The 25,567-nt window shown below is 46.2% G+C and overlaps 1 protein-coding gene across 1 annotated transcript in view; it reads right to left on the bottom strand.

Annotated features, from left to right (window-relative positions):
• The window catches only part of PLEKHG3 (pleckstrin homology and RhoGEF domain containing G3), a 119,030-nt gene that overhangs the window by 63,272 nt on the left and 30,191 nt on the right, over positions 1 to 25,567 (bottom strand). Inside the window, exon 2 of the mRNA XM_083167307.1 lies at positions 21,917 to 22,151. Coding sequence (XP_083023433.1) covers positions 21,917 to 22,085 — 169 coding nt within the window. The 5' untranslated portion in view covers positions 22,086 to 22,151. The remainder of the gene's footprint in view (positions 1 to 21,916; positions 22,152 to 25,567) is intronic.

Genomic DNA, 25,567 nt, shown 5'->3' with positions numbered 1-25,567 from the left:
ACTCACTTGCAGTGCAGCATGGTTTTGCCCATTTGAGAAAACATAAGTCCTTAACAATTACGTCAGATCTATGCCCCACTACCCCCCGCTATACCAGCATTGTACAGCAGAAGGGGGGGTCCCCACTATGATGCCATTAGGCACCATGTCGCTATTTTATAGATAAGTAAAATGTGTGATCAGGCCTGGAAGACGGTCTGGATGGCCGGTCCTTGTAATCAGATCTGAATTACCCCATAGTACAAAGTTTATAGAATGTAACGTGACTAAAAGAAAGTAAAAATGAAATAAAAGGGCATCATTTTGCATTCTCTGGCTTGAAGCACAAACTTCTTGTAGGCGGATTGGAAGTCCCCGTATAGAGCTTGTTCCTGTAGGGGAGTGCTATGATATCAGCGGGGAAGTATGCATATTTAAGGTGATTTATCAAAAGACAAACACTGCCTGTCTCTGGAAGTGGTGGGGAGTGCTATCAAGTGTGGAATATGCTCACAGGTGGAGAACGTTAAACTATACTGTACATTAGCAAATAGCATTCAGAATCTAAGACGGTGGTTCCCAAACGTTCCTGAATCCCAGCGCCCTAGTATCAGCAAGGCGCCTCTAGGCTTAAAGTTTTTATAGATCAATTAGAACACAAAATATTAAATGAAGTGAATTGTGCCCTCAGGGTCAGTTATGGGGTGGCGCGTACAGTTGTGCCACTGCTTCCGATTGTCCACATGATATAGGATTGGCAGCTACTAGTACCGGTTTTGCCCTGTCAATCATAAATAATTTGATTTTCTCCCTTGCCACCAATATGAGGCACCCCTGCAATTTCTGCTCCTGATGAAGCTGCTATGATCTGATCCCAGGGTAACGCCTCAAGCTGAGCCTTTATATTTTGAACCACTTATCACTGAGGAATACCGTTATCTTACTCTGGACATTGCGGACACTTGCCTGTCTCCCAAAGAATTTAACATGCAGAAGAACTTCCGTGGCGGCAATTGACATGCACATAGGTGTGCGCACATTGAGTGTTAGGGGTGCACAGGCACCCCCTAATGCTGTGCCCACATTAATGAACACCTCCCTGCCATTAGCGATACCTTTTACCAACGACTTTTTCTGTTTAGAACTGTATTCCATTAAAAGACGCGCCCAATCAATTAATTATGTGTTTTGCATTGTTAATTGTACTAGACCATTGTCATATCACTACATACCTGCATCATCCATATATGTTTGTGACTTTATTTGCATGTACTGTTACACAGAGCTGAACTAGGCAGGAGAATATGGTGTGGCAGAGAGACGTTTTATATTGTAGCGACTGCCAATAGATGATGGTAGACACGCCAGTTTGGCAGTGTTCGATACACCCAATGAGCAGTGTTAGCTATGCCCAATAGGTGATGCTACGCACACCCCTTTGACGGTGCACCCCCTAATAAAATGTTCTGCGCACGCCTATGGACATGCATAGTCATCCAGGTCTACCCAACATCCCTATTTAAAGGGGTATGGATCATTGGGTAGACAACACTAGGTCGATATGCATTAAGGTCGACATGCAAGAAGGTCAACGTGACTGACTGTCAACATGGGTTAGGTCGACAGTCAAAAAAGGTGGACATGGGGTTTATCACTTCATTTTTTTTGTCCTGAATTTCGACACAATTGTCATGGACCCTGAAACGTATGGCTCGCCATGCTTCGGGCACGGTGCCTCGCTGTGCTCGGCGCACTATTTTATTCTCCCACCACGCCCTAATGGATGCTAGGGCATGAAATACCGCCTGTCGGCACATGTCGGTTAAAACGGTGAAAAACCCCATGTCGATGTTCCCCATGTCGACCTTATGCTTGTTTCGACCTAATAACCTGTTGGCCTAACCCATGTCAATCTTCCTGCATGTCGACCTTTATTCATGTCGACATTAATGCTTGTCGATCCCATTTAAAGAGCCTGCTGAAATACATCTACTGCTCCCCAATTCTTATTTCGGGACTCTGCTGGCGACCTGGTCAATTCTTGCTGCATAGATGTTATTGGAGATGTCCTAGTCCAGCTACAATTCAGAGCTAAATCCTCATATCTAGTGGTTATTATTATTGTCTGATCTTATATTTATCTTATATACATGTACATATTTATGTCATATTATGTATTCACGGAATTCCATTTGAATTAGTTTTATTATTGTATATTACCATTGCTTTCTTTAGAAGAAACCTTTTTGAATTTTTTTTTTAGATCTTACTATAATTGACATTTTTTATTTCCAATCCAAATAGTTTCAGCCAGCGCTGGTGCACGCCTGGTTTTTCTGCACCCCTGCAAGTGCTTGGCAGAACCCCGGGGTGCCTAGGCGGTACCGTCTGTACAGAGACAAGCTGAGAAGATGCCGCGGCTTTAAACCCTGGCACATGCCCAGGTGGTAATCGGATCCAGTACTCAGCAAGATGACGACCTTTGAAAGTCATAAACGATGTGTGTGTTTAGTTTGGACAGTTTTGTACTTCGTACTCCCTGTTACAGTACGGATGCCTGTGGATTGCTGCTATATCTGGCTATGTCACTGGCCAAACCAACAGCATGTACAGCATGGCCCTCCTTCGCATCTAGTAGAAAGAGACTGTACTACTTTCAATTCCGACGCCGTGGATCAGGATCGGATGCAGCGAAACGTGCGTACACACCGTTACAGTTGCAGACCGTATAGGACAAGTACAAGGTATACAAATAAATCTGCAGCAGCAGACAACATAGAACTAAGTATTCGGCTGGCAGAAAGGGATCTGGGGGCCGATTCAGCAAAATGATTGACAGGCAGCGTTTCATGGGTGCGCCCACAAAAACAGTGGTGCCATTAAAGTAAGTATGAAGTAGAAGATGGTCACAAGGAAGGGCACATGAGTTAAGAGGGTCCTGCTCGTGAGATCTGACATTCTGACTACAACCAGCATATACGCAATTCACTAAAACAAGGATGGGGAACCTGCGGCTCTCCAGCTGTTGTTGAACTACACATCCCAGCAACCGTTCTAGAATGGCCAAATAGCAAAAATGTAGCAGAGCATGCTGGGATGTGTAGTTCTATAACAGCTGGAGGACCGAAGGTTCCCGGCCCCTGCACTAAAAATACACACCCTAACAATGCCTAGATGCCGATCATACCTCCGAAACTCAATAACGCGCACAATAGAATTTATGTCTCTGTTTTATAGGGCGCAGCCAAGTTAATGCTTAACCCAGAACGTCTGCGGGGAACATGATAAATCCACATCTAACAGGTTATATAGAAGATAATCGCCTCATGTTTTGGTATAAAAGCTATTTTTCACTATATTTATAAGTTAAACTTCAACTAGATACAAAGAAAATGCACTACATGTACCACAGTGACCACGGAACCGTGTTGTTCTAGATCTAGCATCAGACAGAACATTGTTCTATGTACGTAATAGAGAACCGCCGATCGTCTGCGCACTTCCTCAAACATAAGAATGGAAACGCTACGAAGGTTTAATATGTGACTTATTACAGTCATTAAAATCTATGTAGTAAAAATAAGCAGAAATACATATTACACTCATGTTCGTGCGTCACGTTCTCAGCAATAGTACATCAGAACCTTGGAAACATAGACGATGAGGATTAAAAAAAACAAAACAAAAAAACGAGACCATTGATTTGTGTGATCTATAAAAAAAAGAGTTTTATATTATGTCGGCATTCAGAACTTGTCGACATTCTAAATGTTAACATTATGGGCTGTATTACATTAGCCAGGGTTAATGACCATAGGCTGTTTGTTCTGTTGGGGCGATTCAGGTATAGCCCGTCGTCTGCGGTTGGGAATGGATCATACGGCCAACTAATAATGGGTTGACCACTGAAGGTCGACATGGCTAAGGTTGACACATGATATAGGTCGACATGGTTGGAAGGTCAACAATGGCTAGGTCGACAGTCAAAATGTCAACATGTTTTTTTTTTATTGTCCTGAATGTCGACATAGTGGACATGGGCAGTGTTACGGTGTACCGCGTCCCCTCACATGGCTTGCTGACACTATTCTGTTTTGCCTCCACGCCCTAGTGGATAGTAGGGAATGAAATATCGCCTGTCGGCACATGTCGGCTAAAAAAAAAAGTGAAAAAAAACCCATGTCCACTTAGCCATTGTCAACCTAATGCTTGTGTCGACCTTCCACCCATGTCGACCTATTTCTTGTGGTCAACCCAATGCATTTCGACCTTATATGTGTCGACCTAACGACAGTGTAATCTTCTGTTCGTCAGAGGAATTCTATGGGGGGGGGGGGGGGGGGGTGTTTTCAATTAGACATTAAAACAGGCACAAAAATATTTACAGATCAGGACTAAGGCCCTTATTCTGGTTCACTCGCAAAGGCAAATTCCTTCTCAAATGGACAAAACCATGTGCACTGCAGGTGGGGCAGATGTAACTTGTGCAGAGAGAGTGAGATTTGGGTGAGTAATTTTTTTTCTGTGCAGGGTAAATACTGACTGCTTTATATTTACACTGCAATATAGATCTTACTTTGAAGTAAAACCCCACCCAAATCTAATTCTCTCTGCACAAGTAACATCTGCCCCACCTGAAGAAAAAATTTCTTTTGAAAGTGAACCAGAATAAGGGCCTAAGTAGCTGTCAGTAACTGTTGTACATCTATAACGTATGACTCATCGGTTCATCTACGGCTTCTAATCACAGACTCATCACGTTTCCGACCATAAAATATACCATTGTGTACACAGTGATATCATCCCACTGATCGTCCCAGTATTGTTCCAGCTGTAGATGTTACCATCCCACTGATCACGTCATACACATACGCTCGCATGCGGCCGAACGGGTGAAGAGTCATTCGCCGGTCGCTTATCGTGATTTTTCTCCCGTTCGTTAATGGGCACGCCCACCGATTTTGTGGGCACATAGATGAAACGCTGGGCGGACCCCTGCATCTGGCCCCTGCCCTCCCTCCTGGAGTGAGTTTTCGGGCGGGTGTGAAACTCGCAGAAGGCATTTGCTCTTGGGGTTTGCACACCCCTACAACTGAACAAGAGGAAGAGAATTTGGCCTGCTACGAGCGGGTCTCAATCACCCCTGAATAGAAGCACAGATAGTAAAAAAGCCTGCAGCCAGGTGCCTGGAGCAGGGCCAATGCTAGGAATGCTGGGGGGGGAGGCAGAGGAGAGAATAGGGCTCATTTACTAACATTGCACTTAGGTGCGACACAGCAACCAATCTGCAACTATGTTAGACGACCGAACCAAGTGTCTGATCAGTAGTTATAGTTAATGCACATTTCTGTACCTAAAGGCAATATTATGAAGTCTCCTAAAACCACGTATAAAACTCTCGTGATACCTGCCGTCCGCTCCGTCTGTATGTGAGCACAGTGCACTCAGGGGAGAGGACTAAACTATGACATTTGTCATGTGACGTCATCTGTCCGCCCTGAGCACGCAGAGTTTCTACGGGCGCATCCAATATTTTGTGGGTACGCCAACCCCGAAACACTCCCTTACCTGTGAATCAGGCAGCGAGCGCCCCAGCAAATGAAAAATTTGCCAAAGGCACTCGCTGCGGGGGTTTGCACACGGACATTATTGGGGATGGGGACAAATTCGGATCTGTAGGAACAGGTGTGAATCAGCCCCTTGATTACTTGTGTAGCACGGATGGTGTAGTGGTTAGCATTACCGCCTCACAGCGCTGAGGTCATGGGTTCTATCCCCACCATGTGTTATATATACAGGGCAGTACGGATGGTGTAATGGTTAGCATTACTGCCTCACAGCGCTGAGGTCATGGGTTCTATCCCCACCATGTGTTATATATACGGGGCAGTACGGACGGTGTAATGGTTAGCATTACTGCCTCACAGCGCTGAGGTCATTGGGTACTATCCCCACCATGTGTTATATATACAGGGCAGTACGGACGGTGCAATGGTTACATTACTGCCTCACAGCGCTGAGGTCATGGGTTCTATCCCCACCATGTGTTATATATACGGAGCAGTACGAACGGTGTAATGGTGGGATAGAGCCCATGACCTCAGTGCTGTGAGGCAGTAATACTAACCATGTGTTATATATACGGGGCAGTACGGATGGTGTAATGGTTATAGCATTACTGCCTCACAGCACTGAGGTCATGGGTTCCATTCCCACCATGTGCTATATAGACGGGGCAGTACAGACGGTGTAATGGTTAGCATTACTGCCTCACAGCACTGAGCCCATGGGCTCTATCCCCACCATGTGTTATATATACGGGTCAGTACAGATGGTGTAATGGTTAGCATTACTGCCTCACAGTGCTGAGGTCATGGGTTCTATTCCCACCATGTGTTATATATACGGGGCAGTACGGATGGTGTAATGGTTAGCATTACTGCCTCACAGCACTGAAGTCATGGGTTCTATCCCCACCATGTGTTATATATACGGGGCAGTACGGACGGTGTAATGGTTAGCATTACTGCCTCACTGCACTGAGGTCATGGGTTCTATCCCCACCATGTGTTATATATACGGGGCAGTACGGATGGTGTAATGATTATAGCATTACTGCCTCACAGCACTGAGGTCATGGGTTCCATTCCTACCATGTGCTATACAGACGGGGCAGTATGGACGGTGTAGTGGTTAGCATTACTGCCTCACAGCACTGAGGTCATGGGTTCTATCCCCACCATGTGTTATATATATGGGGCAGTACGGACGGTGTAATGGTTAGCATGGGTTCTATTCCCACCATGTGTTATATATACGGGGCAGTACGGATGGTGTAATGGTTAGCATTACTGCCTCACAGCACTGAAGTCATGGGTTCTATCCCCACCATGTGTTATATATACGGGGCAGTACGGACGGTGTAATGGTTAGCATTACTGCCTCACTGCACTGAGGTCATGGGTTCTATCCCCACCATGTGTTATATATATGGGGCAGTACGGACGGTGTAATGGTTAGCATGGGTTCTATCCCCACCATGTGTTATATATATGGGGCAGTACGGACGGTGTAATGGTTAGCATGGGTTCTATTCCCACCATGTGTTATATATACGGGGCAGTACGGATGGTGTAATGGTTAGCATTACTGCCTCACAGCACTGAAGTCATGGGTTCTATCCCCACCATGTGTTATATATACGGGGCAGTACGGACGGTGTAATGGTTAGCATTACTGCCTCACTGCACTGAGGTCATGGGTTCTATCCCCACCATGTGTTATATATACGGGGGAGTACGGACGGTGTAATGGTTACATTACTGATTTACAGCGCTGAGGTCATGGGTACGATTCTAACTGTGCAGAGTTTGTATATAAGGTACTTGTTTCCTAGCACGGCGCCACCGATTTTAATTGTGAGCATCGCGTCGGAAAAAATTGCGTCCATCGCATCGCATGCCAACCAAATCGCATGCGATGGACGCGATTTTGCATTGATTTTAATGTGAAATGCCCCAAAACACCCCATTTGTATAGAAACCCCCCCTGATGTTTTAAATGGACCTCAATTTTAACGCCACCCCGCTATAGATGCCAACCCGAAGCGTGGCGAGCGGCGGCGGTACGCGTCCTCCGACCTTTTCATACCCCCTACTATCCACGTCGGCATGGAGTTAAGAATAGAAATTGTGGCGAGCGCAGCGAGCCCGAAGCGTGGCGAGCTGACGCGGATACCTTCACAGGTATCGCAGGCTTTACAGGTATCCGCGTCCCCTCGCTGCGCTCGCCACACTTTTTATTCTCAACTCCACGCCGACGTGGATAGTGGGGGTATGAAAAGGTCGGAGGACGCGTACCGCCACGCTTCGGGTTGGCGTCAATAGCGTGGTGGCGTTTAAAATTGGGGGCCATTAACCATGCTTTTGTAACATATTCAATGTTGTATGGGCCATATTGCCCCATTTAACATGGTCACCTATGTGAAATCGGGTTGATCGCATCGCGGGCCATTATAATGACCTGCGACGGACGCGATCAACCTGATTTTCACTTTAACATTGTTCCCTATGGGGAAATCGTGTTGATCGCGTCAATCGCAATGCGATTTTCAGTTTTACCGGCAATTGAGCCAGTTAAAGACAGAAAATTGGGTCCATCGCGTCCTGTATCTTAACTTAAGGCATGCGATGTACCACGACGGGCGCCGTGCTAGGAAACTAGTACCGTATATTCTCCTCGTGCTTGCGTGGGTTTACTCCGGGTACTCCGGTTTCCTCCCACAAGCCAAAAATATACTGGTAGGTTAATTGGCTCCCCCCAAAAAAATTAACCCTAAAATGAATGTGTGTGTACATGTGGTAGGGAATATAGATTGTAAGCTCCATGGTGCAGCAACTGATGTGAATGTGCAAATATTCTCTGTACAGCGCTGCAGAATATGTATGCGTTATATAAGAAACGGTTATAAATAATTTACGTATAAATCTGAATTAGGGCCACGGTGCTGAGCTTCAGCAATGTCCAAACTACCCATTCACTAGGAAGCAGCCAAATCCCCGGGACACTGTCACCCTAGTTCCTAGTGATTGGATATCAATGAAATATCATCTCTCTTATGCTTTGTACATTATTGGTGGCGCACTGCACCTGGGGATTCGTTGCGAAAGGTGCAAAATATTTGCGTTCTCCTCTTCAGAGTTAACAACAATTGACAAAACAAACAAAAACAAACAAACAAAGAAGAATATTCTGCTCCAGCCAACCACAGACCTCCCCCCTCGCCCTCCCCCCTCCTTTCACATGTGGCTACTGTAGCATTCTTCAGCAAATGCCAAGTTCAGTCAATTGGTCTGTGTAAGACTGACAAGATTCACTCCCTCTCACGTCCGTCTGACCACACACACAGTCACACACCTGTTATAGCATTCCATTCTTTGCACAATAAGGACCTGCAGAACATCACAGAGGACACACAGACAGGTGTACCCACCATGCCACAGAACAGTAACTCCTTAACCCCTACAGTGCTGCATCCTCATGGAAACACCAGATCCGCATGGTAAATCTCCCAGGTCAACGTCCACCCCCCTATGGCTCCGAATATTCCCCTCATCCTAGTATATTGGCAAGGACAATTGTTACAGAACCCTTATTGTACACATCATGCACTTACAAATATCTATAGAACAAATCAAGAGATTGATCACTTAACTGGCATCGGAAAAGCTTCTATAAAGCAACCCACAGCCAGCACAGCACAGCCAGCACAGCACAGCACTGATCGCAGAACAAACTTAAGTGCAGTTTAAAACATAACAAAAAGCATTCATTACCTGCTAATGTATGGACCCATGTCAGACAAGGGATTCCAGAGGGGTTGTAGCCTTCGCCTTAAACAATGAGTCTGGTGGTGAGGTATATCCCATATAATGTACCCTGTGCTCAGGAGGATCCCTATCGGGACTTTCAGGAAGTCCCACACAGTGCCAGGCAGAAACCGTTTGCAGAGAGAGCTGGGCGTAACAGTGACAGCCTACAGGAGGAGTCTTGGGAGATTCAGATCCTGAGCAAGGAAACAGCAGCACAGCTAAAGCCTGCAGGACACAGCGTACGTCTCACACAGCAACACTCAGCTCCCCTATTCCTTATCATTGCCCATAATAGTCATTATTATTTATATAGCGCCACAAGGGATCCGCAGCGCCCAGTTACAGAGCTCATAAACAAGTAAGAAGAACAAGGAAACAGTGACGTACAGTCCCGGACAGTGTAGGGTATATAAACATATCTGCACCAGCACACAATACTGAAATAAGTATATGGGTGGTATAAACTGAGGGATTGGAGGTCATCGAAGGAAGAATGGAGATGGTTTAAGTAAGAGAAGGAAGAGAACACGAGGGAAGAGGGCCCTGCTCAAGAATACGTACATTCTAAACCAGACACGGCCAAACTGTGGCCCTCCAGCTGTTGTGAAACTACAAGTCCCATCATGCCTTGATACAGTTTGGACATGCCTGTTGTAAAGATTTCGGTTATTATTTCTGTCCCTTGTTCCCAGCGGTGCACTTCTTTCATTTTCGGCTTGTCTCAGTATTATAAAACCACCTGGTTGACCATAAACATCTCCCTGTTCCTTTCCTCGAGCCTGGATTGCTTTTTGTGGGAAAGGGTTAATACTGTAGTTCTCCACCCACCTCCAAGGCAGAAGCTGTGACTGTATTTAACACAAGACCCTGATAATTATTAACTGGGCCACAGGCAGAGGTCAGAGGGAGAAAGACACAGAAGTGAGTCTCCACCTGCGTCAATCACACTGTGACCTCCAGGTTCTGAGACAGGACTCTCTGATGTACTGTGCAGCACTGAATACTACTAATGTCCTAGGTTTGTTGTAAGTGCAAACAAAAGTGAGGATGTTGTATATAAAGGAGGGGGTTAATTAGCAAGTGCTAAATAAAGATTAATCTGATTTGTTTTTTTATTATTGTTAATGGGGTAGATTCATTGCAGATGGGTATGGATTATTGGGTAGACAAACAGAAGGTCAACACCGCAAATCGGTCAACATGGATGGACGGTCGACACAAGCATTAAGTCGACAGTGTCTACATCGACAGTCAAAATGTCGACATGGGTATTCCACTTTTTTTATCCAAATTTTGACATAGTCGACATGGACACTGTGGTGAACTGCGTGCGCTCACCATTTTTTGGGCACGGTGCCTCGCTACAGCCGGCACACTATTCTATTCTCCCTCCACACCCTAGTGGATGGTAGGGCATGAAATACCGCCTGTCGGCACATGTCGGCTCATGTCGGCTCAAAAAACAGTGAAAAACCTTTATCAACCTTTTGACTGTCGACCTTTCAACCATGTCGACTATTACAGCTAAATGTTTACATATATACAACATTAGGTCAGTGAACAATACACCAATTAAAAATGGATATGAATTAAAGAAATTAATTATAAGTGTGGCCGTTTTATTTATTACCAGTTATTTATATAGCGCATACATATTCCGCAGCGCTGTACAGAGAATATTTAGACATTCCCATCAGTCCCTGCCCCAGTGGAGCTTACAATCTATATTCCCTACCACATGTACACACACACACAGACATTCTAGGGTTAATTTTGTTGGCAGCCAATTAACCTACCAGTATATTTTTGGATTGTGGGAGGAAACCGGAGTACCCGGAGGAAACCCACAAAAGCACAGGGAGAATATACAAACTCCACACAGTTAGGACCATGGTGGGAATGGGACCCATGACCTCAGCGCTGTGAGTCAGTAATGCTAACCATTACACCATCCGTACTGCCCCGTATATATAACACATGGTGGGTATAGAACCCATTAACCTCAGCGCTGTGAGGCAGTAATACTAACCATTACACCGTCCGTACTGCCCCGTATATATAACACATGGTGGGAATAGAACCCATGACCTCAGTGCTGTGAGGCAGTAATGCTAAATACTACACCGTCCGTACTACCCCGTATATATAACACATGGTGGGGATAGAACCCATGACCTCAGCGCTGTGAGGCAGTAATGCTAACCATTACACCGTCCGTACTGCCCCGTATATATAACACATGGTGGGGATAGAACCCGTGACCTCAGCGCTGTGAGGCAGTAATGTAACCATTACACCATCCGCACTGCCCGTATATATAACACATGGTGGGGATAGAACCCATGACCTCAGTGCTGTGAGGCAGTAATGCTAACTATTACACCATCCGTACTGCCCCGTATATATAACACATGGTGGGGATAGAACCCATGACCTCAGCGCTGTGAGGCAGTAATGCTAACCATTACACCATCCGTACTGCCCCGTATATATAACACATGGTGGGGATAGAACCCATGACCTCAGCGCTGTGAGGCAGTAATGCTAACCATTACACCATCCGTACTGCCCCGTATATATAACACATGGTGGGGATAGAACCCATGACTTCAGCGCTGTGAGGCAGTAATGCTAACCATTACACCGTCCGTACTGCCCTGTATATATAACACATGGTGGGGATAGAACCCATGACCTCAGCGCTGTGAGGCAGTAATGTAACCATTACACCATCCGTACTGCCCTGTATATATAACACATGGTGGGGATAGAAGCCATGACCTCAGCGCTGTGAGGCAGTAATGCTAACTATTACACTGTGCATTTTATGAGGTCATTCTCTTTACGCTTTAAATTATTTAGGCCAGTGGTAGCCAACCCCAGCCCTCGAGAGCTACCAACAGTTCACATTTTCCAGACAACCTAGCTGCTGCACAGCTGCACTCAATCACTGACACATTTTAAAAGATACACAGATGGAGCTAATTAGCTCACTTGTGATTCTGTGAGGAGACCTGCAAAACATGCACTGTTGGTAGCTCTCGAGGACTAGGGTTGGCTACCCCAGATTTAGGCAGTATCACGGCCACCTTGGATATTGGCTTCTGATTTCATGTTTTATTTCCAAATATTCTGGAAATGTATTAATTTATTGATTTACAGACTTTTATATAGCGCAGCAGATTCCGCTACAGTGTCTCATATAGCGCAGCAGATTCCGTTACAGTGTCTTATATAGCGCAGCAGATTCCGTTACAGCGTCTTATATAGCGCAGCAGATTCCGTTACAGCGTCTTATATAGCGCAGCAGATTCCGTTACAGTGTCTTATATAGCGCAGCAGATTCCGTTACAGCGTCTTATATAGCGCAGCAGATTCCGTTACAGCGTCTTATATAGCGCAGCAGATTCCGTTACAGTGTCTTATATAGCGCAGCAGATTCCGTTACAGTGACTTATATAGCGCAACAGATTCCGTTACAGTGACTTTTATAGCGCAACAGATTCCGTTACAGTGTCTTATTAAGCGCAGCAGATTCCGTTACAGCGTCTTATATAGCGCAGCAGATTCCGTTACAGTGACTTATATAGCGCAACAGATTCCGTTACAGTGACTTATATAGCGCAGCAGATTCCGTTACAGTGTCTTATATAGCGCAGCAGATTCCGTTACAGTGTCTTATATAGCGCAGCAGATTCCGTTACCGTGTCTTATATAGCGCAGCAGATTCCGTTACAGGTTCTTATATAGCACAGCAGATTCCGTTACAGTTTCTTATATAGCGCAGCAGATTCCGTTACAGTGTCTTATATAGCGCAGCAGATTCCGTTACCGTGTCTTATATAGCGCAGCAGATTCCGTTACAGGTTCTTATATAGCACAGCAGATTCCGTTACAGTTTCTTATATAGCGCAGCAGATTCCGTTGCGCTTTACAATAGTAGACAGTGATAAAACAAACTGGGTAACAACAGACAGACTTGGAGGTAGGAGGGCCCTGCTGCAAGCTTACAATCTATAGGGACATAGGAGGGAAAGACAAGACAGGCACCAGTAATAGCATAGCAGTCCCACAAGTTACAAGTCCAGAAGGGAAGCTATATAATACACAAGTGCCTCAGAGGGTTATGCGTGTGGTATATAAATATGATAAGCTGCTTGAAGAGGTGAGTTTTCAGGGAACGCTTGAAAGTTTGGAGGCTAGGAAATAGGAACTTGTATGTGAAATTCAATATCCTGGGGTTTATTACTGCATGTCCTTACTGATATCACTAGCACAACATTATTGAATAAAATGGAGTTATACAAATGAATAATAAAAAAACCAATCCAAAGAATATAAGTACCTTATAAGGGACTCCATAGCAGTAGAATAAGGCTTAAGAACATTTATGGGATAAAGGTCCTGCTGAGACAATCCTATAATCTATGTGAGATGTTCCTTCACTGTCTGTTACTTAAATAGCAAAAGCCTCAATGAAAGATTAGCCTGACTGCGTAACTGTGGTCTGCAGATAAGGTGAGGAGGGGGCGGTGGAGTGGTTACAGGTTGTGCAGGATGGAGAGGTGAGGAGGGGGCGGTGGAGTGGTTACAGGTTGTGCAGGATGGAAAGGTGGGAGAAGCGGAGAACCTTATAGATCTGTGAAGATTGTATATTCATTTCCAGCAGTGGAAACTTCATGTATAGGTTTGTTTTGGATGTTAGGTTTAAGACACGTTTTAGTCATGTGACCTGCTTCAATACAGCCCATTAGCAGTTTTATAGTCTATACTTCCCAGAGTAACTGTCATGTTACTGACTACTGTCACACTGTAACATGTCAGAAGCTAATATACTGTAATTATACCTGAGCAGGAGACTTCCTTTCCTACTCAATGCTGAGCCTGTCTACCCACCAATAGAATAGTTGCATTGTCTTCCTTTATAAAACGGCATGACTCTACCTGCCGGCGTGACGTGCCACCTGGAAATTACCCATAGGTCTCCAGGTTTCTTGGATAACGTTGCTTGTCTGATATCCTATATAATAAAAGCATATCACACTCCTCACCTCTATGGAGGGGATTCAATTGTTTTGTGCGCCAGCAACCACTAGATGGCGGAGGACCAAGCGAGTCAAGTGTTGCTCTATTCGAGCATGCACAGACGCCGTCAACTTGAAAATATACAGTTAAAAAGTAAAAAAAACAGGAGAGTTATAATCAGCCGCTGAGGAGCTTTGCCTGAATTTCTGAGTATACAGCGGCAGCGTGTAGGCTAAAATCAGGACTAGCAGGTCCCAGTCACTAAAACACTGTGGTCTGAGTGCTCTACAGCCGGCCATACCAGTCCTCTCTCGACCGAAATGGAAGCCAACGGTTCAGACATGCAGCACTTCTGATCTGGAGGGCTGTGCGGGACCGCGCACAGTGCACAAGATACGTCAAGGTGTATGGCCAGCTTTAGAGTGGAGGGGAAGTACAGGCTTTCTGAAGAGAATGGGCATTTGCTGGGATTTGACCCTTCCCTAGTAAAGGCTGTAGAAATAGTTGCCAAAGCGAAAATATTTTGGAGTAACTTTGAGTCCTACTGGCTGTAGTCAATAATCACTATATATAGGCTAAATCCTCACCTTTTTGATGTGAAGTACCTCCAGCGACCACTAGAGGCCACTCAAATTAGTCCTTAACAGAAAGTGAGACCAAAATGATCGGTTTTAAACATCCTGGATATGGACAGAGGGAGCTGTGAAGACAGAGATTGGAGGTAGGCAGTGGCAGACCCAGGGGCGGCTTGGGGGAGCGGCGCCAGCAGGGTCTGTGGTGGGCGCCGGTGTTGGCTGAACTGACAAGTGACCCAGGCAGCAGTGAGCGCTGAGCTGTTCCCGCCCAGTACATATTTATGAGCGGGGACCCAGCGCAGTGCATACTGAATGAGCGGGTTCCCACCCTGTGCATGTGTAATGAGTGGGTCATTCAATATGCATTGCGCCGGGTCCACGCTCATTAACTATGCACAGAGCAGGACCAGCTCAGTGCTGACAGCTACCTGGGTCAACTGTCAGCTCAGCCAGCGGCGCCTGTAGTCCGTCGCCGCTTCTTTTGGGGGGGGGGGGGGGATTTTTTTTGGACAGGGGGGAGAAAAATTTCTAGCTATGCCACTGGAGATAGGAGCAAATAAGCCGTCATTTTGACGAGCTATAATATTTTTGGGAACCATGAGAAGCCCTGATGAGAATTGTATATAAGCATTGATGGAAGATGAGGCTGTACAAATATACACTCTTCTACTTTTAGGAGCAGTCTCTGAGATGTTAAAGGACTGTTTTGACATAGCGTATACTGTAAGTGAAGGCAAGTTGTAATGCGGGACATCTCAAAAGCTTAATAATGAAGTTATGGAATACTGGAAGTGTTGTAAGGGCCACAAAGCTGGAAAAGACACGTGTCCCCATACCTATATTCTCCATGTGATTCATAACACCCGAGCTATGTGTGTAGTGTCAGGCATATTGTTGGTGACTTCTTTCCATTAAACAGCACCTTATTTGCAAACAGAGTCAATTGGACACATAAGCAGCTTCTGCTGATTAAAATGATACGCATGCCTATATTCTGTGTGTGACCACAGCTGTATCTGCGTAACAGATGGAATGGTAGCGTTTTCCTGGAAAACACAGTAACATATTTCCTGTAATGTAGCATTTCGTATGTAAATACTGCCGCTGTGGCACACAGGTATAGGCATTCCACTAACCATTTTAATAAGCAGAGGCTGCTTGTGCATCCTATTCCCTTGTTTTGGAAAGAAGACACATTTTAATGGAAAAGTTTGCATAAAGATTCCCCGGCGCTACTGAGTCATGGTGCTACTGAGTCATTGCGCTACTGAGTCATGGCACCACTAGATTAGCTGTTTAACGCAAAAGGAGGCCAGAGGGATGTGGACACATCTGTACTTGTAGGGCCTATATATAGTACATACTACTACTACGAGTATGATCCCAGATTTGGAATACCCTTTCACACTGTAACTGGCCTGGGGCCATTTACCCTTTACATGGGAGCTTCTAGCAAACAGGTGGAGAGAGCTCTCATCCAATTAGCGGCCTCCCTATTCATTTGAAATCTACAGCCCGCCGTGTTCTGGATTTCAAAGGAAATTGGATAGATATCGGATTGGATAGCACAACTCCCCCTAGTCCTCAGGGGAGGTGAGGCAAAATTAAATTTAAATTAAAAACTGCTGCATGGGGTTTTCTTTTCTACATTTCCCACCGGTAAGTGAATTCCCCTAAAGGTACCCATAGACGGTCCGTTCCCGGACCGTCCGTTTTGTACTATGCGATGCGCGCTCCCGCGCATCACATAGTACGGTACAAAAAGTATGTGCTGCACATACTTTTTGTACTAGCTAAACATCGTATCGGATCGCATTGCATGCACTAGGCATGCGATCCGATACGATACATGCTAATTAAGACCCAAATGGATCCGTTTAACGGACCGTGTATGGGCACCTTAAGAGTGTTTCACCAGACTGACAGAACAGTGTAGGGGTGTGATACACAATGAGGCACTATTGCAACTGCACAGCTGCATGAAAACGCTACGCACAGAGAAGCTGTTGCGATGGATTTAGACAGACGCAGAAGGGCTGTGGATAAATTCCTCTGCAGTGACTGGGAAGTGGCTAGTAGTACACACAAATGTCATTCAGGTGAATTATGGGAGTGTCACAGATGTGCCAATGCAATTGTCTGCATTCACAGCTGCTCAATCGCTCACACAGGAGAAACTAGTTAGCAAAATTTTGCTGGACTAACCAATGGTCGCGTATAAGGACGCACCAATCAGCATTACAGTGTGAGCGGACGGTAAAAGCCTCAGTCTCAGTCCTTGCACATTCGGGGGAATGGATGGAAAGGAGGGGAAACATTTGCAATAGTTTCTGTATAAAGTTACCACAAACTGATGCTGAGTATCAGCCGCTTAATCTCATAAAGGAACAGTTTGGTATTTACAGAGAATGTTATGTGTCAGTAAGGCAGTTACTATGTAGCTACTACTATTGTAAAGCGCAACGGAATCTGCTGCGCTATATAAGACACTGTAAATAAATAAATGTAGCATTATTTTCATTCTAATACTTTATTTGCATTAGTGGACACAAATCTGGTGAATCAGATATGCAGTGCGCTTCGCTTGCCATGCTTCGGTCCAAGTGACTCGCCACGCTACCTCTGCGCTCGGTACACTTTACCGTTCCCAATCAGAGTCCGCGTGACCGGCAAAATATGAAAAAGTCAACAACTTAAAAAAAAAAAATAAATCATGCCAACCTTTTCAACTGCCATGTTGACATTTTTGTATTTGACCAGACACCGGCTCCGCTTGCACTAATCTAATAGGTCACAGCCCGTTACCAAAGAGAAAGCAGGTTGGATATGCTGTGCTCATGCCAATAATATAAGGTTTTGTTAATATAAGGTTTTGTTATACCCCTTTGACACTGCACAAATAACCCAGGTGAACCCGGGTCAATGAGTTGTGTGAAAGGGCCTTTTGAAAAATCTTGGGTCCAGCAACCCGGCAATCCAATCCCAGGATAAAAGAAGGGTTTTACAAGGGTTGGACCAGGGTTGCTGGGCAGTGTGAACGGATAACCCGGGTCCCGTGCACACTATAGGGAGGAGTGTCAGCTTCAAGTGCTTCCTCCTCCCCCACCCCCCGGTGACGTACCACTGCTCCGCCCCGCCCACCCAATGACATCAGCGACCTGGCTTATTGCTGGGTTGCTGTGGGAGCTTCAGCTCACATATGCCAGGTCACTCCTAGGGAGGACCTGTGTCCAAATTTCGGGTGTGACCCGGTACTTGCGATGTGAAATGGGTATTACAGAGATTATATCCTTGCAATGCCAACGTATTCTCACCCCCCCCAGAGGAATCTTCCTGTGTAAACGAAGCTGGCGATGCCCAGTCTCTAGGAGGCGACTTCCTTCCTACACAGTGCAGAGTTTGTCATTCTGTACTAATTAGGAACAGTTTATACAAACACAGGAGCCGTTTATACACAGAAGTGAAAGTTGGCAATTTTTAGCCTTTATCTCCAGTCCTGTAAAACCCGGGAAATAAAAAAACATTACAGGTATAAATGACGGCACACAGAATGCAGGAGCAAGGATTGGGGCGATACTGTGTGGGTGTGTAATAATAACCGGGCATTTCCCGGGAAAAACAAGAAGTGCTTACAATGAAGTCATAGTCTGAATATAATACATTCTGAGCATTAACGATGAACAGTGACAAGCGTTGCCCCATTTACACCGGCTGGTGATTGTAAATATATCGGCAGTGCCAGCGGATGTACAATGTAGCACATACACACTGACCAGTATCATTCAGCGAAGTCACCGGGACCCCTGCCAGTCACGCAGTCGCTGACAGTATTGTCAGATTGAGCTGTGTGCACAGACCACGGCTGGGGTCTGTAACGGCCCGCGGGAGCGTAGATCATGCACACTGTGTACGCACGTTTATAATGTTCACAAAGTTGCAATACAATCCCAAGATGCATCTCTTAAATGGGTTCTCGCATACAGACAATAAGCCCCATACGTAAGTGATATTTTAAACAATTTTGTTAATTTTTCCCCTTCTGAGCGCTATCGTTTAAAATATTGCTTAGTGTGTATGCTGAATATCAGCAAGGATATGTGCTCCCATGGGTCGTTACCGCTGCCCTCTGGCGTCCTGCATGTACAGATGACAAAGCGCATTGTTAACCATGGCTATGCTGCAGAATGCAGAAAGTCCCTAGCCCCCCCCCTTCTCCACCATACTGTACGACGTGACATCCACTGTAACCACTTCTCAGTACAGTGCAATATACACCACTCATTGGGCTGTTGGCAGTGGCGTTACCGAGACCTCCCTGTCTACAAAGTGCAGGTGAATGCGGAATTGTCCGGGCGTCTATTGAGAAGACGCATGCAACAGTGACAAGACTGCGGATACCCTGGAGGCACCCCGACATTGAGACCACTACCCACCTGAATAGCTCCAATTCTTTCACTATATTTCATTTATTCAAATATGCAGACTGCGCCTAAAAATAGCCACCAGTGCTCACGTACCTTTGAGTGTAATATGTGTATATGATCAGTGTCACACAACAGGTAATAAATAAGACCACATTCTGTTGCAGAGATTACATGCACAAGACACTATCCTTTGTCCTGTCCGTCACTCCCCCCCCCCCCTCCCCCCTGCTTCACCTACATTCCTCAGCACAGAGGAATGCAGACATGGCATTTGTCTGCTACTGATCCAGCATTAACTCCTCCGGACCTGTACAATATACTCTTTGGGCCTAATATCCCTTTTCCACCGACTTAAAAGTCCCAGGGTTATATCACATGAATGTGCACCGACCCGGGATTTTCTTCAGTGGAAATGGTGACCAGGTAAAAAAATCAGATTCTTACCCGGGAACCAAGCAGGATTTTTAGCGGGTTAAACATGGGTAACAAGCTGTGGAAACGGCTCTTACCATGGATTTTCGACCTGGGCAGGCTGCCATTGCGCAGGCGCCTCCCGCTGCACGGCCAGCCACCATTGACAGCTCGCCCCATGCGGGTGCCCGCCCGCCGCTGATGCACTCCCCTATCGGTGCTCGCCCACCCTTCATTGACCAGCCCTCCCCCTGCGCTGGTGTCCACCGAACAATCGATGACCCCCCTGCTGGTGCCCGCCCATCGCTGACCCCCCGCCAATGCTCACCCGTCAAACACCCCCACCGGTGATGGCTCGCTGCTGAACTCCTTTTGATGCCACCGCCCCCCCCCCCTCCACCAAAAGTCCAGGTCAAAATCCCATGTGCATGTTCTCAAAATGGGTAAAACCATGCTGCACGGCAGGTGGGGCAGATGTAACCTGTGCCGAGAAAGTTCGATTTGGGGGAGGTGCGTTCAAACTGAAATCTAAAATGCAGTAAAAGAATAAAGCAGCCAGTATTTACCCCGCACAGAAACAAAATAATGGTACTTATGTATTAGCAGGGCGCCCAGCTACGCTACGCTGACAATGCACCTGCCAGCGGTTTACACTTACTTTGTGCGGCCTCCGTGGGGCGGGCTACTTCGGGCGGGTAGCGGGATTGGCGGCGCTGGAGTGGCGGTCAGGTAGAGGGGGGATAGAGCTGTGGGGGGAGACGCGTCCTGGGGCAGCAGCAATGTATGTCATTCAGCGTACTGCTGCTGGCGGCGCATCACATGGTTTCCCTGCTCCCTCAGCGGCACTACGCTAATTGTGTATATTGCTGCCACCGGGGACTGTCATGGAGGACGCCGAGTGCCGGAGGAGGGGAACGCTGGCGCCTGGGACATCGTTGAGGGTAAGTATTAATGCACTACACACACACACACACACAACACAATCATATCCCCACTATCCACGTGGGTGTGGAGCCAACTCTATAAAGTGTGGCGAGCGCAGCGAGCCACCGCGCCCCGCGAGGGGACGCATATCCGTGTCACCACGTGGGGCTCGCTACGCTTCGGGCTCGGTGGCTCGCTGTGCTTGCCCCACTTTAGAAAATTCACTCCACGCCCACGTGGGTAATGGGGGTATGACGGGGATAGTAGGGATATGATCCATTATGTATTAGCACAGCTCCAGTTACGTAAGTTACGTAGCAATCAGGAATTAGGCCCTTTATGGCTTGCTGGATAAATGTGCATTTTAAAAATAGTCTCAGGACAAAGATGTGCTGGTTTAATACTTGTGAGAGGTGCTGTAAATATAATGCGCTTACAGCAATGGTTCCCAAACTTTCTTGAATCACATCGCTCCAAAGTGTCAGCATTTACGGCAAACCTAGGCCCAAAGATGCTCACTGAGAAAATGAGCAACAGTTATTCCATCAATTCAATTGTGCTGACCTCATCGTTAGGGTCTGTTATGTGGTGGTGCACAGGGTTGGGCACAAGGATGGACTGGGGATCTAAAATGACCCCGGCAATGTACTCTGTTCATGCTTCAAGCGACAATGAATTTTGGGAGTGTGTCCTCACAGCACACCCCTATCTCTCTGTGTGCTGGTTGGCTGGGCAGAGCGGCGGGATATTTTAGCGCGTATATATCCCTTTGTTTCATTGCTAAACAGTTTCATGCATTTCTAATATATATATTTTTATATACAGTATTACGCAAACAAAACCAAACAAGGAGGATTGTCGGCGGTACCAAAATAAAATCAAAATGTCAGATTTATGGCATAACTTTTGGTGACAAGGAGAGTTAACGGGGTGATTCAGACCAGCTCAGTGTGGGAGAAATTCGCTCCCGTCGGGGTTTTGCACACGTGCATGCACGAATATGTGCATGTGCATTCCCCGAGGGAAGGGGGCGTGCGTGCGCTCGTCGGGGCAGCGTTTTCCAGTGAATATACGCTGCCTAGTGAACAGGTCGGAATCAAATGTCCCACAGAGTAATCAGGATTCCGTACACTGGTTCCCTCTCTGGCCAATGGCACAGACTGTAATAAGTGCATAGACGAAGGTGTAACAGAAATGATTACGGTACCTTCAGAGCCCCAGTGCGCTGGTTCTTCCAGGGCGTAACCCTGATCTTCATCTTCAGTTGTCCTTAGCAGAGGTAACGATATAGAATTCTCCGCTGTAGACAACAAGTCTTTGTAATTTCCCGATTGTGAGACCTGACCATCGTCCTGAAGATTATATTCCCCCTCCATCGCTGAAGTCTGTGAGGAAACTGCCTGCAACAAACCCTCTCCGTCCGGTCACTTCAGAACCTTCACCTGAAAATCAGGAAGAATAGCGATTACCCTGTAGCAGTAACATCGGGAGACTTGTACGACGCAGACACAGCTAAAACACCATACACACTGTATATGTCCACAATAACATCCCAGGATTCAGTATACCGACACCGGCATCCCGTCTGCCCTCAGAACACCAGCACCAGTACATCAGGATGCAAACGCCGGAATACCGACTGTCAGGATCCCGATCGATAAGTATGTGGGACTAACTAGTGTGCACACGGGGGAAAGAGTTAGATTTAGGCACTAATGGGGGGGGGGGGGGATTAGGGATAGGCATCTACAAGAGGGGGTTAGTCATATGTAGGGGGGTGCAGGGATTAGGGTTACACACTAGCCTGGAGGACTAGGGGCCAGATTCTCTAAACTTCAAAAGGGATGAAATGGAGAGTGATAAACAGTCAGCCAATCAGCTCCTACCTATCATGTCACAGACTGTTTCAAAAAATGTCAGACAGGAGCTGATTGGCTGGCTGTTTATCACTCTCCATTTTATCCCTTTTGAATCTTAGAGAATCTGGCCCTAGGTCAGGCTGCGGGGGGGGGGGGGGGTTGAAGAGGCTGCTAGAAGATATGGTTAGGGGGGTAGGGAAGAGGCTGAATTTTGACTATTGGGATGCTGGGGTTGGTATTATGACCTCCAGGTAGCGTGTGTATCCCCCATACAATAATAGGATAACGACAGCCGCAGGAGAGCACCATTACACGCCGGTGTATGTATATATTCTCCTGAGATGTCTAATCGTACGCTAGAGGTCTCCCATAAATGTCTAGCCAAGCCGAACCTGTCTCATAAAATATTAATGTGATTATAAATAATTATCATATATTATGTATTATTATAATGTCACTTGTCAGCTCTGTCCCACGCCCCGGCTCATATGTACTTACTTGTCGTTCAGGGAGATTACATTTTTACTAGACGCTATTAGAAATGTTTTGCTATTAAGAATTTTTATTATTATTTTTTTTTTTTTTTAAAGTTATTCCGTTCAGCGATATGTAAATTGGGAAAATTAACTGACAGTAACTCCAAATCGGTATCGACACATGAAAAAGTTGACATGCAATAAGTTTTTCATGATTTTTAGTAAACTGACTTGTTCTTCTTCATCTGTGTCAGCATAGGGGGACAATATAATAGTGTGGAAGGATAGTGAGCACAGCAAGCCATGCAAGGGGTGTGTGTGTGTGTGTGTGTGTGATGCACTATTTGGGGGCCCATGTCGACATATGCTGACATAGAACCAAAAGCTGCAAAAAACTTGTGTTGACCACTTCCACATCAACCTTTTACTTGCGGCTACCTTTTGTCCATGTCCACATAGTGCATATCGACCTCTCTCATGTGTCGACCAATAGTGGTTGACCTATTGATGAGCTAATAATCCACACTCACCCAAATTGTATGTTAATAATGTGCTTTGTCTTTGTCAAATTATGAGGCATATGTACTAAAGCTTGGAGAATCAGCTGCTGTATGTTAGCTTACAGGCTATGTTTTCAAATTGTCAGCTAGGAGCTGATTGGTTGGTACTTATCTCTGCACAGTGTACTGGCCTCCTATTACAGCAGTCCTGTCATGCTCAGGGCAACCTTACATATGCGTGCACTTTCCACATCTTTCTGGCAAGGATGCCAATTCACATCCGAGTGAATCAACCAGAATTACCCCCAAACAGTAAATGCACTGGGGCTGGAGCTGAACTGGCTGCAACCGTGCCCTGAATCACAAAGAAATGATCCAACTGCCGCCAGATAAGAGCAGGGATCCATCACAGACATTTACTGACTGGTGTTTACATATTTGATTTGGTTTCTATCTATGCGTTCACGCAGAGCCATCCCCAGTCATAGGGAAATACATAGGGGCAGCTGAAATATGCCTGGGGGCACCTGAGGTCACGTCAGCGTGAGTCACAGCAGACAGCGGGCAGGAGGAAAGGAGCAGAGGGAAAACATAAGTAAATTAGGAGAGCTTGTTAAAGAGAGAGGTTGGAGATTGGATTGCTGGAGACAATGAAGGAGGAGAGATTTGATAGGTGGAGAGATTTGATAACAGGAGAGATTTGGTGGCAGGCGACACGGACACCCTGTGCTTCCGCAGTCACCCAATGTCATAAGACCACGCCCAATTGGTGGGCCACGTCCCCATCTCAGGTGGTGTGTGTATGGGGGTGGTCACGGTAGGCTTTAATAAACCAGAGAAGATCACTTTGATACAGGGATGAAGAACCTTCGGCCCTCCAGCTGTTGTTGAACTACACATCCCAGCATGCCCTGGTACAGTTTTGCTATTTGGCCATGGTAAAACTGATGCAGGGCATTCTGGGATGTGTAGTTTAACAACATCTGGAGGGCCGAAGGTGCCCCATCCCTATACAACTATACGTCTTATGTGTGATATGCTCACAATGGCATAATCTATATTTAGCAAAGAATAAAGCAGTTATCGCGCTCTCGGTATATCTGTAAAGTGCTAATCACAAGTGGTTCCCTAGTGCTAGTGACCTCACATTATCATGTATTGCACCTGATCTCAAGCAGCTGCATTTCATATATATGTGCAGAGCTCCTGTCATGATTCCCCGTATCGGCAAGTTGCAACCCGTATGCCAGTATATTGTATGTATCCCATTTTAACAAACTACCAACAAAAAAATTAGAAAATCAACAGGCAGCAACATGAAAGTCCAAACAGGGTCAGGGCAGGCAGCAATTCGCAATGGTCAGATGCAAAGCCAAGGTTAATAAGACAATAACACCAGGAGCAAAACCTATGCCCGGCATGTCCAAACTGGGCCCCCCAGCTGTAGTGAAACTACACATCCCAGCATGCCTTGCCATAGTTTTAGCATTCCCTAATGGCTAAACTGTGGCAAGGCATGATGGGACTTGTAGTTTCACAACAGCTGGAGGGCCATCGTTTGGACATGCCTGACCTATATTAGTGGTGTTGGTCATGCGGTCAGTTCCATGTATCTATTTTCTTTCAGTGCCGGGCGAGGACACAGGGTCACTCTTTCCTCTAGGGGTGATAGGGGTGATAGGGGTGAGAATCATAGTCTGGTATAACGATTATAATAGTATTTACAATAACATGCTGCAAAGTCAAATCTCTTGCCTTTTAAAACCATATTCCTCTTTGGGGGTGATTCAGGTTTATACTTACCTTTCTGAATTCGGTCCGGGTCCGATGGGGCGTGTCGGCGAAAACACAGACCCGATGTGCGAACACCTTTGGTGACTATTACAGTCGCTGAGGAGTTTGCACACAGCGGTGCGGGTAGTGGGCGGACATAGCCACAAAAACGGTGGGTGCGGCCAGGAAAACGCTGGGCGTCCCCATGCGAACGCAGGTGCGACAAAGCCTGCACAGGGCGGACAAATAA

Source organism: Crinia signifera, chromosome 12 (assembly GCF_055691185.1).
Source record: "Crinia signifera chromosome 12, ASM5569118v1, whole genome shotgun sequence".
Classification (NCBI taxonomy): Eukaryota; Metazoa; Chordata; class Amphibia; order Anura; family Myobatrachidae; genus Crinia; species Crinia signifera.
Note: the sequence above shows the minus strand (reverse complement) of the source record. Positions and strands in the feature narration are given on the sequence as shown.